Genomic DNA, 17,335 nt, shown 5'->3' on the forward strand with positions numbered 1-17,335 from the left:
ATGATGAATCTGAGAAATTTTTGTTGACAAATTCTTGAGATATTACATAAATTAAGAAAGATATTCTTTAGTGCCCATAAAGTCTAAACGCTCAGTGACTCTATTATCAGTAATCATAGTATTAAAAAAATGCTTTGTTTCAGCAAAAAATATTATTATATTAATTGCAGATTAATCATTTACACTTTAATTTAAAGCATAATTTCTAAGAGGGGTAACAGAAAATTAGAGAGATACATATCAGGCTATGACTGAAGGCCCTTATAATATTATGAGTGAATTATATGACTATCAAAATTTGAAGTTTTAAAATATTTTGCCGAAGAATCTATTAAAGTTGGAATTGCGTAAAATATTTAATGGTACGACCGGAGTTTAACCTCCTGCTTGGAGCAATTTTTAAAAATCGCCAACAACGACCTTGCGAAATGTTCAAAAGCAAAGGAGCAGATATTCAATTATAGTGCATAATAAAGATTGCCAGCTTTGGAGCGTTATCGCAACTTGGCGAAGAAGGGGGTTAAACTCCGGTTCAACCTATTTAATTATTAAAATTTAAACGAACATTAAGATTGGCGAACCGGCTGGTCGCCAAAGGCGGCTAGTAGAAAAATAAAAATAGCTAGCCTAAAAACAATAATCAAACATTTTTTTTCCTTGCAAAGACTTTTTTTGAAGAATTATTTGGAAATAGCAAAAATTAAAGTATTTTCTTCAAGTGTTGAAATATTTCAATATTTATTATCTAAGATTGCACCGAAATTGAAAGAGAAAGCTTCTGTGCCTAAAATTTCAACCAGAATTCATTTCAACACAACTCATATGTCACTTTTAATGTGTTACCGTATCGGGTCAGTACATCTTGTATATTCATTTAGTATATTTCAACTGTTCAACTTAACGTTTAAATTCAGGATTTATTGATTTACATTGTATAAAGCACATTTCAGATATCTTATGTCCACTTTTTTACTTTCTCGTATGCATAGGTATGGAGTATAATAATCGTCAAAAAATTCGAACTCGACATTTTATACCTCACTGAATTGGAAAAACACGTTTCTGGAAAATGTCCATCTGTCTGTCTGAGATAAATATAATGCAAAAGAGCTTTGAGCTAGATAGATGAAATTTGGTATGCAGACTTACAACCGAATGGGTGATTTCTATCAGATTCTGAGCAAAATCCGTTCAGATGAAGTCTGTCTGTTCGAAAGTAGTTTTGCACAGCAACTACTAAACGAGGAAAGCATAGATAAAATTCGATACACAGAATTAGCATCTCTAGAGTAGACATCTTTCAAAATTTGAGCCAAATCCAACAAAATATAATTAGTTTAATGGTTATAATTGGTTTCTGGACAATAAACATCGAAAAATAGAATTAAAATGTATTTTCTCGTTGAACCTCGTTAACTCTGATCTGGGATCAGCCGGATTACCAAGAAGCAAATATAATGCGGCTTTTTTTTTTTTTTTTTTTTTTCTTTTAGGCGAAGTGAGCTGGTGGGTTGCATGTCTTTCAGCATCAGGCGTGTTCTAGATGAAACGCACGTAAGTTCTCATATGTATTTTTTTTTTGTTCGATATTATTTCAGATATTTTTCAGTATTCAAATCAACTAAGAAAAGATAATTTAAACTACTCTGTAAATAAGGAAGAATTTGTAAAACAAAACCATATGAAATCGAATTATTAAGATAAATTAATAGTTCGAGTTCTGATTCCATAATAACCGATTATGTCACATTTTGAAAATATTCGGTAATAATATTATTACCGAATAAATAATAATGTAATAATAATATTTATTACATTATTATTAATTAATAAATAATTATGTAATAATATTTTTTTAAACTGTTTTTGAAACTATGTAAAAAATTCCATATTTTTCGGTTAAAATAAGAAGTTTTTTTCTTAGACAAAATATAATTTTTTTTTTTGTCTGTCTATTCAGGTGTATCAAATACATTTAAATGTATTTTTTTTTCGGAACAAAAATTCACTTATGATACAATAAATATCTTTTCTTATGTTATCACCGTGAATTGCCGTTGATTATAAACATCTAGTTTTCCTATCTTTTATTTAATTTAAATCTGTGCATTTATACCTTCCTGTTAACAATAGAAATAAGCCCGCTTAATTCGTTTCCGAATCTTATTCGTAATGCAAAGTTTTTTTTTTTTTTTTCCCACAGGAATGCACGCAAAATAGAACCACTGCGTTCCATTTTGAAAGAAATAATCAAACAAATTTATAATAATGTAAATTACTAATTATAATGCGTAATAAGAAAATTGTCTAAAGACATTTGTCTGTGGCTATGCTTCAAAATTCGGTGAAAGTGGGATAGATAATTCCCGTTAAATGAATTTGTAGGACGCATAGCTATTGCCTATTAGGGTGATGCTTCTCGAAATACAATGCAATGATTTCCAATGCTTTCAGCATCGTCCTTATCTCACTGGAAGATTGTTGTTTTATTATTTCTTCCTCTCCTAACCAAATATCGTCTGCAACTGTTGGCTGTGATACAGAATGCAGCTCCATAAACTGGTCAATGGTTCTTGCTCCAGCTCATCAATATTGTTGCTATTCACCTCTAACCCCATCGTCTTGGTCAGAGGCACAATTTTGTCGATTCAAGTTCCACAGGCACTTACTTGCTCAAATACCTCAGAATCGTATTCGACAATGCTAATTCGTCAAAACTTCAATGTAGATGTAGGGATTATCTTCAAATAAGCGCTCGACAAAGATTGATAAAAGTCAATGAAGCATGTGATGTCAGTGTCTCCTCACCACTCGTTCTGCGAAACATCGCTCATTAAGCGAGTCATTCTTTAAAACATTTTGTTAATTCGTTATACGAGGTGCTCGTAAATTTGGTTTGATTTTATTTCCAAACAATGTCTTCGATTGCCAGTCAACTACTGTGAATAGCTTGAAAAATATTAGTGTCTATTCTCAGATACGAAAACCCTCGGCGTTTTGATTTCCCCCAAAGTAAGGGTGAGATGGAGATGCTTGCACTTTATTTAGCAATATAGTAAGGCCCAATTATTAGCAGAAGTAGGTGGCCTAGGAACCGCCATAAATTCGAACTACCCACTTGAACAATTAATACACAAATTTTTAATTAAAATAAAATTGAATGGTTCAAAATGACAAAATAAATAAATAACTGAAAGAAAATCATCTAAAGGCTCGAAGGTCATGACATAATTGTCCTAAAGCCTCAGGAATGTATTCTTTTTACTCACTGTACATCCACACGCCAAGTGATAAGCTATTTCCTGACACTAACAATATTCTGAGGGTGGTGGCGGAGTGATGTTTCGCATGCACGGCCATGCTACCGGTCCCTATCAACGCCCTCTACCTCGGCACAGTTACGTTTCCGACTTACATCGCTATTGAGGTGAATAGCATATAAGCCAGTAACAGCACGTCTACCCGAACAGCTGTTTTAGTAAAATCGGAATATTACTGGACTGCGAACCAAAAGGTCCCAGGTTCTATCCTAGCGCGTCTCTTACCTCTTCACTATCTGTTGACGATCTGTCTTTGGGTAACCTCAACGAAACTACCCCGCCCTGCCAAAGCATCTGACATAATTTTAATGATCATAACCACTGTGACAGCACTGAAATCGAAACTATGGTTAGTTAACAATGGCAATCACTGGCCTCGGCAGAACCTCTCCAGTAAGAGGCACATCCTGCCATTGGTATGGAAATAATCAACTTAGAATCATTACTTCATCCGCATGGAAAGAGAGAATTAACTAAAATACCAAAAGCTTTTCATTCCTATTTTTGGGATGACTCATGGTGGAAGTCGTTTTGGGGTAACCTATTCCTCCAGCAGTTTGTGTTCGTCAAAACGAATAAAGAAATGTTAGTTAACTGTCAATCAAATTGTGTTTGTATCGCACAATTTATTGCTAAGCAAATAGTTTTTTTTCAAAAATTGAAGTTTGATTTCATTAAAATTAATATATTATAATTTCTAAATTTTCCAGAAAATTGATGGATGGTACAGATTACTCCGAGAAGGATTTGGTACACAGAAACATTTTGCTGCACATCGGAAAAATTCCTGTTCCACCACAGCCATTTAATGAGGACATGAAACCCTCCTGTTATCCATGTATCATAGAAAATCTCTTTTTCATTAAAAGTAAAATACGTTCCTAATAGAATTCGTTTTACCAGATTCCCATTCATCAAGAATCTAAATGTAGTGTTGCGGCAACCTCCTACAATTGTGATAATAGCAGCAAAAGTACTATCGAGCGATCGCAGCTCCATTTCAAAAATGAATTCAATATATATATATGTGTGTGTGTGTTAATTCAGTTCATAAAGCTAAGTTCTTACAACCAAGCCACAACATCTAAATAAAAAATAAGGAAAATGCTTTACATTTTATTTTTAGTTAAAACAATTAAAAACTTAGTTGAATTTCCTTATTAAATATTTTTTCAAATCAAAATGCATTATTTATTAATTACTTACTGAAAATTAATTAATCATTTCAAATAATCTCTTCGATTTTTTAATATTTATCTATGCTTGTTTCTTTTAAAAAATGTAGCCAAAATTGCTTTCATTTCTTTAGAAGCCTCATTCTGTATATTACTGCATTTAATATTCACTTCCATAAATAACAATCAAACTTTATTTCAAACAAGTAAGTACTAAAATCAACAAATAAATGCATACTAGATGCAGTTTGCAAACTCAAACTGCATAATTATACTTTGAACTATATCGATAATCATTAAAAACAGTAACACCACTCTATTATAAGGTTGAAGGCCCCCAGTTTTTGAAATAACAGTTAATGACTTCAATAAAACATCACAACTATGTAAAATGGCATAATAATGATAATCTAACTAGAAAGACTACTGAAAAGAGCATTTTCAGAAAAAGTAATGACTAGGTCACAGCTGCACCATAGAAATCAATCTTATCACAAATGGATCACCAAAAGCATGTAAAATTATCTTGCAGCAAACTTCAAATTTAAATAAAGATAATTTAAACATAAGGCTTATCCAAAGTGTTATAGTGAAAGTAGGGTTGTAACTTTGATAGCTTTATTCCACATTGTGAAACTTTGAGATTTCTCTGATAGATGATTGCGTATGTCTTGATTAAAAGTGTTTGAAGAAACAAATTGTTAATTGAAATCTGATCGGAAAAACTCTGTGATAAAATGCAATTAAGTGAAATAGAAATGATAAAATAAAGGATGTCATGTCATGTCATGGATTCCTTTACACTGGTTCAGAACACAGCAATACTTTTTTGTCAATAGAAGATTTTAGTAAATCCAACATTTGCTGTCATATGTGTATGAACATATGCACATATTATGTTTAAAATACAAAATCACAAGTTCTTATGATGCAATGAATGCATTCATGATTACAATGATTGTATTTATGATAATGCCACAAGTTTACTTATCTTTATGGAAAATCACACTATATAATGTATACTCAATTCTATACAAACTGATTAAACTGATTCGATATGTTAATGTCATTCATACTAATTCCTTCTGCCCAAAAATATTGACTTTCTGAACTCCGAACCTGTTACAAAGAATCCATGACATGGCACCATTTGTTTTGTCACTTCTTTCACCCATCAACACTTCATCCTTAATTGTTTTATACCAAATAAAACATTTATCAACTAGAAAAATCTCAAAGTTCCACATTGTGGAATAATACAATATGTCACAGCTCCACTATGTTTTGAATGTACCTTATACACACTTTTTAACAATTCTTTTTTAAAGCATTTTACAGCTTTTAACTAAAAGGTCAATAATTATTAGCTTTTATAATAATTTCAAAATAAAATATTCTGAAATGGTTTTTCTTCATTAATTACAATGTTGATAATTTTTGCAGGAATATACAAATTAAAATATTTTTGATAAATACAAAATTAACTGTCACATGAAATATTTACCTTTCACATTATAATGACAAAAAATAATTAGTAATATTAATCTTAGTAAACATTGGTAGTATTTCCAAAAATCAGATTTTTTTTTTATACAAGATAAAAAAAATTCTTTAAGAATAATAATTGAATTAATTCCTTTACATTTTTCATGCTGAAGAGTTCAGTGAATTTAAAATATTTCTTCAATTCAAAACATTTCAAAAATGGCAACCTTATTCTTTAAAGTTAACAAATGACATTCAAGAACTCAGGGAATCACATAAAAATAAAAATTATTAACAATTTTGTTTATAACATTATTTATAATTCAATCCATTTTTAAACCTTAATTTAATGACAAAGATACATTCACTCATTAGTAACAAACAGAAAATAAAAACTGTAGTTACTGACACACATAAAATTAAAAACATATATTTACCAGTAAAAGCCATACTTTGATTAAAACAAGTATTTTATATTAAATAATGCACCACTAATATCTTATTATTTAAAGTAAAATAAGCACCACACAATATAAGTACTGTATTCGAAATCAAATTTAAATATTTTGAATGCTATCTGAATTTAGACACTTTTTATTTATTAATTTAACTTTAAAAACAATTATAATTTTTGTATTTTAGGGTTATAAAACATTAATTCTTATTTAACAAGGAAATGTTAAATGGTATAAAAACAAGGCTACAGTTTTTTAAACATGAATACAAAATAAATACATCTGATTCATACTTATAGGTAACACAAATTGCTCTTTTATCTATAGATTCTCTTAAGTTCTATTAAGATTATAATATAAGAACATAATTTCAATAACAAATTTTAAAAAAAATTCTTCTTTCCAACATCATGACTTTCTTAGAATTTGTTGTTTTTAAACATAGGAACTGGGCATTTCATACATAAAAAACAAAGCAGTTCAAAATTTAATCATGCACTAAAATTATTTTTAATAAGATAAAATCTAAAATTAATATTTCAAAATATTAAAAGAATTCAAAAAAAGGATTAAAAAATTCAGATCTATTATTTAAAAAAAAAAATTAATGCATTAGCTTATTATCTACAGCACCAAAAACAGATTTGATAAATTATTAGTGTAGATAGCATTATGTCATCTTTCAGAAAATAAAAAATTATGAAAATGATTGATAATATAATCAAAATATCCTGAACAGAACATATGCACATTGTTCTGACCTCTCAAATATTTTATGAGGCACAGAATATTTGTTCTGACCAATTAAATAGTTAAAATATCAAACTATCATATGCAAGTTTTGGGAATAATTTATATTTATAATACCCAACAAAAGAAAAACAAATAAGTACATGAAAAAAATCTTAATATTGCAAACATATAACAAAAACTAAGTACCACACAAATAAAATGATTAAAACCAGAAATGTGATTTATAAAATATTTTTGAAAGACATTAAGAAAAAAAAATTTTTTTTTAGATACATTTTTAAGTTTTGGTGCATATAAAATATCATTAAAATAGTATCAATATTTCCTCTAACTTATATTAATTTTGAATCATTAAATATACTTTTAAAAAATGAATAATATTTTTTCAAGATTTCCACTTTAAAAAATATAAGATATTTTACAATATGCCTCATTTCTAGGATATTCATTATTGCTAATTGAAATAGTTTATCAATAAAAACCATAACTAAGCAAGAACATTCTACTATGACCCAAAAAACTCGGCACATAATATAAAAATTATAGTGAAAGTTGGAGAATTGTGCATATATAAGCCTTATTTTCTTTCATGGTTTTCACAGAACAAGAGAAACTAATTACTTCAACAAAGTCTTTAAGTATTATATTTTCATTACAACAATGAGAATAATGAATAAAAAAACTGACAGAGAATGAAAAACAGCTATTGAAATAAAATTTTCCACTTCCAGAGCAAAGATACTTAGGTATTGAGCAATTAGTTGTAATAAATTTGGAGATCCTTTTCTCAATGTAAAAAAAGTATGTTTTTTGTTTTTGTTTTTTTCCTATTCATCAATGTGTAATAAATGAGATATTGCCTTAAGCATTTCATAATACTTCATAGTACAAATTTTGTCTGGGTTATTTTTTTATACACTTTATTTAACTTCATTTCTGTTGTATTGATAAAAATGATGTGATAGGATTTTAAAATTCTTATGCATTTTCTTGGTAAAACTACACTTTTGATCATTTTTAGAGCTTAATAATTTACTAATTAATTTAAATTTTGATTCCACACACAAGATCCTATTTGATATTGTAACAAAACACTGATGACACGCATCAATAAAATTTATAGCAAGGAATTATAAACTGAATACTGAATTAATAATAATCAATAAATAACTGAAATAATATTAAATAAAACTGAAAAGTTGAAAATAATTAAAAAGAAAATTATTTTTTAATATACTAATAAAGGTATTTTATAAACTATTATTACTGTCTTTTGGAATTTCCCATTCTTGCATCTGCTTATCATTATTACTTAACTCTGCATCTAACCAAAAAATAATAATCTTTCTAAACAAACCATTTTATCTTTTAAATTTCATCAATATCTTAAGACTCAGAATTTTTCAACACCTGGAGCTGTTACTTCATGTACCTTTTAGAGTGATCTAAGTTGCTTATAACAGTAGATAAGGAGAAATGGGGCGATCTTTGCTTTATTGCGTAGTTGGAGTCAAATATACCTGACGTATATGTTAATTTTTCAAATTTATTTCACATTGTTGCAGGGATAGAGTCAAAACATGAGCAGAGATCGAGAAATCCAGGCAATGTTCTCACAATATTGATTTAGATTAACAAAATTCCATTTATATCATACATATAATCTATAGGCACAGAAAAATATTAATATATTAAATGCAACTTACTGTTTGTTACAACAGCCATAAAAGAAAGAAATGTCTAATATAATAATTAGGAGTCATAACAGAAAAGCATATCTATAAATTTTTTAAAAAATAGGTGCATAGGCTAAAGTTTCATTGCATAAATTTAATCTTAAATTAAAAATTCTATTTTTAGAAAAATTGATTATTTAAATAAAAAGTTGCAGAAAATGGCAATCATAAAAAATTTGGTACAGTTAATTGTACAATTAAAACAATAGTGAATTTTGAATGATCCTCATATTATCAAAGTATATAATTGGAATTGTTGGTAATTAACAACCTGTTTGACTTTGGGCACAAAATACGATAAGCACACATATACACAATCATCCTACTTTCACTACACATTTTTTCACAGAATCAACAATTTTATAAATTTCAGCACTAATAAAATAATATATTTTTGCACAATAACAATAAAAAAACTTCCCATATCAATTAATCTAATACATTTTAAACAAATTTTGAATCACTTCATCAAAGCTCTATTAGATACCTTTTATCTGATATACAAAGGTCTCAACTCTCATGACATAGAGATCAATGTTTCATAAAATGCTAAATTAACAATATTACAAGATAAAATATAACATAAAAAACAAATATAATTTATATAGACTATAAAAAGTTTAAACAAATATGGCAGACATATATTAACATTTATCAGAAAAAAAATGACAAGTTCTAATATATCATCATGGTTCAACACATGACTGATAATTTGATTAGTAAAATAGGCAAGATCTTATATTAGATCAAAACCCATGGCACTATTCTGATTCATTTCAATCAGTAAACTGGGCTAGATCCAAATATGGATTCATTAAGAACGGAGCAAAAGTCTTATTTATTGCAGCATGAATTATTTTATATGAACATGATACACTGAAAAAAATTACAGTTAATATTCTATTAAAAACAAATGTAGAAAGTGGTTTTAAACCTACAAAAGTGAAAATAACATAAAATAGCATAATTACATCTCCCTAATAAAAATTTAACAAAGAGAAAAATTTGTATTCAATTCTCACTAAACACTTGTAATAATTTCACAGGAAAAAAAAATATTAACATTGTTTTAATTGATTGATTTTTTTGTTTCTTAAAATATATTTTCTTTCTGAATTGTGGCATCATTCTTTTGATCTTCCTAGTGTGGGGGAAACATACAATAAGTTGATTTCCTATCGTTCCCATGGTCTATGGAGTTCCGTGGAGATAATCGGGACAAACGATCTTGAATTGTTTGTACTATGATACAGATGGCAACTAAAAAATAACAATGAATTACTTAGTCAACACATCATTCAAAATAAAACTGCTACAGAAAAACAACTGGAATGAAATTTCTTCATCCACAAAAGAAAGTTTAGTTAAATGTTTTAAAAGTATACAGTAAAACTTCCCAATATCATCTGTTAAAAAAAAAAAAAAAGGATGTACATAATAGAAATTCATAATATTTGCAAATAATTATTCCTTGTTTTATAACATTTTGGATGTAATTTAGTATTTTAGTCTTCTCCAAATCCTAATGTTAAAACTTGAAACCAAAATCTTTAAGGCAAAATTAAAAATTGATTCAATTTTTTTAAAAAAAAGAATAAATGCAATTTTCTTTATTCCTGCCTTAAGAGAGAAAAATTTTTTTCCTCATTTTTTTTCAATTTTATGCTAGCAAATATTTGTGTGTGTGTGTGTATAAGTAATAACAAAAAAAAAAAAAAAAAAAAAAAAAAAATGCAAAATTTATGTTCCTACCCACAGATTAATTTTTTTCAGTGCTGAATCGAAGAATATTTTTCATTATCAGAGAAGAGGCAATGAATTTTCAATAACAAAAGAGTAGAGTAAAAGTAATTGACAGTTGAGAAATGTTTTCTTAAATGTCAGCTTTACAGGATATAGATAAGGAAAAGATAAGGTTGCAAAAATAAAAGGCAGTTAGTAAATTAGTCATTCACATCAACAATATTTTAAAAGTAGCAGTATGCACAAAATTAAAAAAATAATAATAACTTTGATTTACAATATATATTTCCTAAATAAATATTACCAATAATAAGGCTAAAATTTTGCATAAACAAGATTCCTAAATTGAATTTTTAATTATTTCCACATTAATCTTAAAAGAGAAAAAGACTTAAATGGCTAATTAGAAGATTCTTCAAATTTTAAGCACTACAAATAAAAATTCAAATATAATACATATTTTGGAAATTTCATGTTAAAAATTTATATGAATTGCAAACAAAAAAAAAAGAGCATGAATTAGAAAATAATCTTCATTTTAATTAGAGAATCCTTCATGAATATATTTAAAGTCAATTTTAACACAATTCAGCTATAACTTTATACATATATATATAACGCAATTTGTTTTATTCAACAGTTAGGGCAATTCGATAATACATGTGGAGAGTTCAAATATAAGTCATTTTTATTTTTGAAAAAGAGAGAGGATTGTTTTATTCTAAAAACCTTTGCTTTTGACTGCTATATTCATTCACTTTTTTTTTTTATTGCCAAATAACTTTTACTAAGATATTTAAAACAAATTTTTGCTTTAAAATTAGCTTCATAAGGTGCATTTTGTTTGTAAAAAAAATTTTTTTTAAGAAATGCTGACGAAAGAGTATTTTTTAAATCTTCATAGAAAAGATGATACGCAGTAATGAATTAGCATACACACATGTAACTAAAAAATACACAGGTTCCTAATCTCTTGTGTATGTGTGTGTGTAAGCTTGATTAAAATCAGGTCAGAATAAAGATAATAGTATTTAAAATAATGATAGCACAACTAGTAACCCAAAACAAAAGAATTTTATTAAAGCCATTCATTCAAGTATAACAAAATAATCTACAATAATGTCACACAGTATCAAGAAGTCAGTACCAGAAAATGTGTACTTGTACAATAATTCTGTTGTAATGTCAAGTAAAAAGAAGTACACACTATATTACATTAAAAATGTATAAACAGTTCTATACAAAATCTCATTAATCCAACAAGGAATAAATCAATAACAAATGTGCCAGGAATGTTTAGACAATGTGCAATTTTAGAACAAAAACTAATTCCTGATACATAAATTAGAAAACTAAATTAGATACACTTAACATATTTATCAGTGACTAGATGTTCTAGTAATTACGGAGGGCAATTCAATTTAGCAATTTAGTTCAGTCTGAAAATTATTGGAATACAAAATAGCTATTATTTATCATTATTTATTCGATAGTTTATCAAATGATATTCTTCTTTTGATAATTCATTAATATCTTTTCTGAAAGTGAATTGGTTTATTCACAGCAGTGTTTGTGAAAATTACAGAATAGTAAACTATTGGCTTTAAATTCTCTTAAGAAATTTATTCAGCACATTTTAAGATGAATTTTAACCATTATTAAGCTCATAAAAGGAGAGATTTGTTGACCTTGGAAGATACAAGCAATGCATGCACAATGGGTTCTTGAGAATGGCGATTTTGCTCTCATGAAGAATGATTTTCATAAAAGAGAGGGAAAAAAATTGATCACTGATACAAAAAAATAATTTTAAAAAATTACTTTTCCTTTGAAATGTTAAAGGTGAAAAACTCTACTATTACACAATCAAAACTGGTTCTGCAGAATTTTTGATTAAATGTCTAACTAAGTAATCAGTAAATTCTAAACCATTTAAATTCAAAAATTTTTTTTGTTATATTTGAAAAAAGCAAAAAGATACTATTGAGTGAAATAAAAAAACTATACAGTATTCCCACACAAAAGCTATTCTGTTCTACAAAAATAATTAAAGATACAATTTCAACCAAAAATTATTTGGTTTTCCAAATTTCTTTGCATAATTTGCAAGAATCCATTGTATTGACAACATGTTCTTATTTCTTCTTTCATCACAAAACTTTCATTAAAATCTTTTTTCAGGTGTGCATTGAAATAATAATTGTTGTTAATGATATAAATATGAAATGCAAATTCAGAACACAATTGTTTTTGCCACTTTTTTTCATAATGGATTTATTAAATATGTAGCATTAAATAATAATAATAAAAGATAATACAAGTTCAAATTATAGTTTATATGCAGAAAACATCCATGACTAATTTATATAACAATAAGATGCAAATAATAAAGAAATATTTCAACCAAAAATGCAAATTACTAAATATAAAAAAAAAATCCATGTAAGAATTTTTAACATAAAAAAATATTATTATAATATCTATAAAAATAAATTAATAAAAATCTATATCTAATAAAAAAAAGTTGTCATTAGTTGAAATTTTATTCATATTCATTTTAAAACTTATAAACATGTTTCGTAAAATTACTGAATCTATATTATAAATTCAGAAGGGGAAGGAAGAGTAATTCCTTTGAACAATTTGAAATTAATAATTTTAATTAAAAAAAGTTTTGGACTATCAAGAAACTAATACTGCTGAAAAATAATTTATGAAAAAAAAAATAAGGATCTATCAAAATAATAAAAAGAGATCACTGAGCATGTCACAAGTAGAAAGAAAACTTACAAGAACAATAGGAAAATTGAAATCTACCTATAAAATTGTGAGCTAACAAAAAAAAAAAATTGAATTCATATTCTCACATAAAATATATTCCTAAATTTATCGGTCACAAACTTCTTGAAAAATAATAGAGATAAAAACTATGTAATAAATAGTAAGACAACATTAAAAATGCTAGAATACCAAATAAGTTGTGCACTTTCTACTCTTAAAAGTACAATAAAACTAAAAATAGCAGAACATCATTAAAATTATCCACTTGCATTGAGAATGTTTAAGTTAATATTATTTCCAACTTACAATAAGATAATATTTTCATTCTGTATAATAATGCAAGAAATAAACAGTACTAACAATAAAACTATCGTAAATTCTCAAAAATCAGAATATAAAGCAAAACGATATTAGAGTAAACACTTTAGTTTTCCATACTTTGTTAGAATAAAAGAAATAAAAAAAATATTTAAAATTATTATTTTGATGTCCAAGAAACAAAGAAATGCAGATACAAAAGAGTTTATATTGAACACAAAAGTCTCCATGCATAAAACTACTTACATAGAGTTATTAAATTTAGCATAACAAATTGTATCAAAACAAGAGCATGCCTTTTTAAGTCAAAGTGTGTTGCTTCATTCTGGTACAACAAAAAAAATTGTATTTAAAAAGTATTAAACAAAGGTCAACACATGCCAAAGAATAATTATTGCAATTAAAAATATTTTGTCTTTAATTAAAAAAAAAGAATGTTAATTTTTTTTCAAAAATCGTATCATAGGTGGGAATTCAAAAAAGTTCATCATAATATGTCAAAAAAAAAAAAAAAAAAAAAAAATTCTTAAAAAAAAAATTTCATCTTTTCTGAGAGAAAAATTCTGATACTACAGAGAAATGAAAAGAATATCACTATTTTCTATCTATACATAATTTCTATCAGTAAAACAATGGTGGATAACCAACAAAAAATGCAACTGCAGCAAATAAAATACTGCAGTAAAAATATACACTACTGTGTAGTAACAGACTTTTTTTTCATAAAGGACGAAAAAAAATAAGGGGCGATATTTTATCGACATATCAAAGGTCAAGTTCTAAAAAAAAAAATGGACGAACACACCACCATACACACATATCACATCAGGAACAAACATCATGCAAACAAACACATTAACTTGTGGTCAAGATACAGTTATTAGTGCACATCAGATAAGTAATTTTGCAGGCTGATAGTCAAGGTCTCGGTCTTTACAAGAAGACTGTCGTAGCAACTCCTGGATGTGCTTCACAATCAGATCTATAGCAACTGGAAAATAGGGGATGGGAAGGGATAACTATAGTGATTTCTTTCTTGCTACCGCGACATCAAATAAATTCAGCTAAGGATAGTGTATTAAGTGAATTGCCAGTTTAATGGTATAATTAAAAAGAAAAGTAATAATTAAATAATCCCACATAAGTTAAACATTTGTAGAAATTTAAAAAATTTTAGGAAGAAAAAAAGTAAGTATACAATTATATAAATATGAATTAATACGTACAAACAGAGAATTGTGAAAAATATTTTTAAAAAACTGTTACTGCACTAAGTTCTTTTCAATATATTGACACTGAAAGCAAATATACACAAAAATTTTAATGACAGAAAATTGTCATTATGTCTTTAAATGATCTGTTCTTATTAAAATTTTTATATCATGTTTCATATTTAAAAGAATCACATTTTTTTTTTAAAGTTCCCAATATGATGCAGAATTTTTTTTAATGTTATTCTTTCTTATTTCCATTGGTTTTTGCATGGTATATTTTAATATTTGCAAACTATTATTTAACTTGACTTGTTTCATTTTATAAAAATAGAATTTTGTATTCTTTCCTAATTTTAAATGGGCCAATTAAGAAAATTTAAATATTTGCATGATGGCAATACACTATTTTAATATTTTCATATTAAAACACATTACTCAAATTATTCAAGAAAAACATTTTCCAATTCCAGAATATTTACAGCAATTAATTATAAATTACCGACATAAATAAAAAAAATACTACTTTTCTGTACATAATAAAAATTTTAAAAGCTATTTTTATTTAAATTATTAAGATAAATGATTTTAAAAAAGTAGCAAACAAAAATCAAATCATAAAAATAAATCAAAAGATTAATTGTTGAAATTCAATAACAAAAACTGAACTTTCTTTGGATGTTACAAAATACAAGACTTTCATTCACATTATAGCTGCTGTAAATATATTATGCAATTCTTACACTATAAATATAAATTGTATACTAATTCTTTCAGATATATTTTAAAATTAATGTATAGAACAAATTTTCTGTAGCTTTTTACAAATATCCTACACAGGCAAAGTTGTTATCAGATAAAATTATGTTTGTTCATAACATATACAAAGAAAGAATCCTCCTTACGGTCCCTCAAAGACTCTTTTTTAAAATTAAAGGAAATGATATAGTGAGATGGATTCAGTTTGGTTAATAATTGATGGCTTCACTTATCAGAATATTAGTTTGAATGAAAATGTTGAAATAATTTTTTTTAATTCATAAAAATGCTTCTTTTTTTTTCTTTTTCATGAGATGACAAAAGTTTATTTAAAATAATCAATGTTTAAAACTCCAGCAGGATTCATTTAATGTGTTCATATCATTTTATGTTTCAGGGTTTCTACCCCTCATCAATGTTTAGTGCACACATGAATTACACATCCAGCAATTTTGGAAATTTTATATAAATTCTAAATATAAAATCTATTAAACTTATCTCCATATTTTAAAAAAATCCTTCAAAAATATTATACTAATTTATTATGATATTGTAAAAAATATCAACTTCATTAAATTTATTTTGAAATATTTATTTACTATAAATTAAGAAATCCGGAAATTCATTTAACATTGTGGTAATCTAAATTATGACATGATGCATTGCTTAAAAAAAAATTGTAATAGTTTTATATGTTCTTGTTTTTTTTAATGAGAAGTTCTTTAATTGGTCATTTGTAGTCAAAATTGTAACTTTAATAACATCAAATTAAAATATAGTAAAACTGACATCCAAATAAAAAAGCAGCACAAAACATATCTAACTGCCATATTTATCTCAATAAATTGAGTTTTCAACGATAATATATTTCATGTTTTACTATTTATAAAACCTGCATTCTGAGCCAAAACATGTTCGAAAGACTTCAAATACTTTCGGGATTCAATTACTTTTAATCTGCTTACTTACAAGAGAGATAGAGAAACTAATGTATTAAAGCAGCGTTTCTCAACCTTTGAGTATTCGTGGCCCAGTTTTCAATCATAATTTTCACACCCCCCCCCCCCCGCTTACAATAAAAATTATACAACAATAATGTATATTGAGTATTTTATATTCTGTTTTTAAATTATTTTTTACAACTGCCAATAAAAGAGTAAATGCGAGCCAACATTGGCGATAAACCACATTTTGCATTTTGCAAAGCGGGCAGTGAATAGATGAAGCGAATGAAAGCGGGAAAAATTTAAATATTATATTTGAAAAGAAAGCCAAATAGGGAGATAACGTTAAAAGAATATGAAAGTAGAAAAATTCTTAAATGAAAGTTAACCTAGACGGGGTGAGCTAAATTTAGAAACTGGGAATACATTTTTTCGAATAATAAAAGAAATAAAACAGAAGCCTGACTAAACAAAAGAGAAAAAAATAAGTAATGTTTGTTGAAGAGAATCCACACGACCAATGCCGTCTCGAGCATGCGCAGATGTTTTCTCATAGGAAGAAGGAAAATATTTGATAACGCAAATTTCAATTCCAGCCAGTCTCATTCGAGTCGATCCTTCTATTGCTATCGAATATTACGTGAATGTGTATGTT

At 26.8% G+C, this 17,335-nt stretch overlaps 2 protein-coding genes across 3 annotated transcripts in view; one reads left to right on the top strand and one right to left on the bottom strand.

Annotated features, from left to right (window-relative positions):
* The window catches only part of LOC129981346 (uncharacterized), a 53,076-nt gene extending 48,866 nt beyond the window's left edge, over positions 1 to 4,210 (top strand). Inside the window, exons 7-8 of the mRNA XM_056092161.1 lie at positions 1,494 to 1,554; positions 4,031 to 4,210. Coding sequence (XP_055948136.1) covers positions 1,494 to 1,554; positions 4,031 to 4,129 — 160 coding nt within the window. The 3' untranslated portion in view covers positions 4,130 to 4,210. The remainder of the gene's footprint in view (positions 1 to 1,493; positions 1,555 to 4,030) is intronic.
* Positions 4,211 to 4,673: 463 nt separating this feature from the next.
* The window catches only part of LOC129980981 (uridine-cytidine kinase 2-B-like), a 32,200-nt gene continuing 19,538 nt past the window's right edge, over positions 4,674 to 17,335 (bottom strand). The window contains exons 7-8 of one of the 2 annotated variants that reach the window (XM_056091543.1): positions 14,704 to 14,757; positions 4,674 to 10,184 (exon numbers count right to left, since the gene is read on the bottom strand). In XM_056091543.1, coding sequence (XP_055947518.1) covers positions 10,066 to 10,184; positions 14,704 to 14,757 — 173 coding nt within the window. In that variant the 3' untranslated portion in view covers positions 4,674 to 10,065. The remainder of the gene's footprint in view (positions 10,185 to 14,703; positions 14,758 to 17,335) is intronic. The other variant, XM_056091544.1, reaches the window with a different exon arrangement.

Source organism: Argiope bruennichi, chromosome 8, assembly GCF_947563725.1.
Source record: "Argiope bruennichi chromosome 8, qqArgBrue1.1, whole genome shotgun sequence".
NCBI lineage: Eukaryota > Metazoa > Arthropoda > Arachnida > Araneae > Araneidae > Argiope > Argiope bruennichi.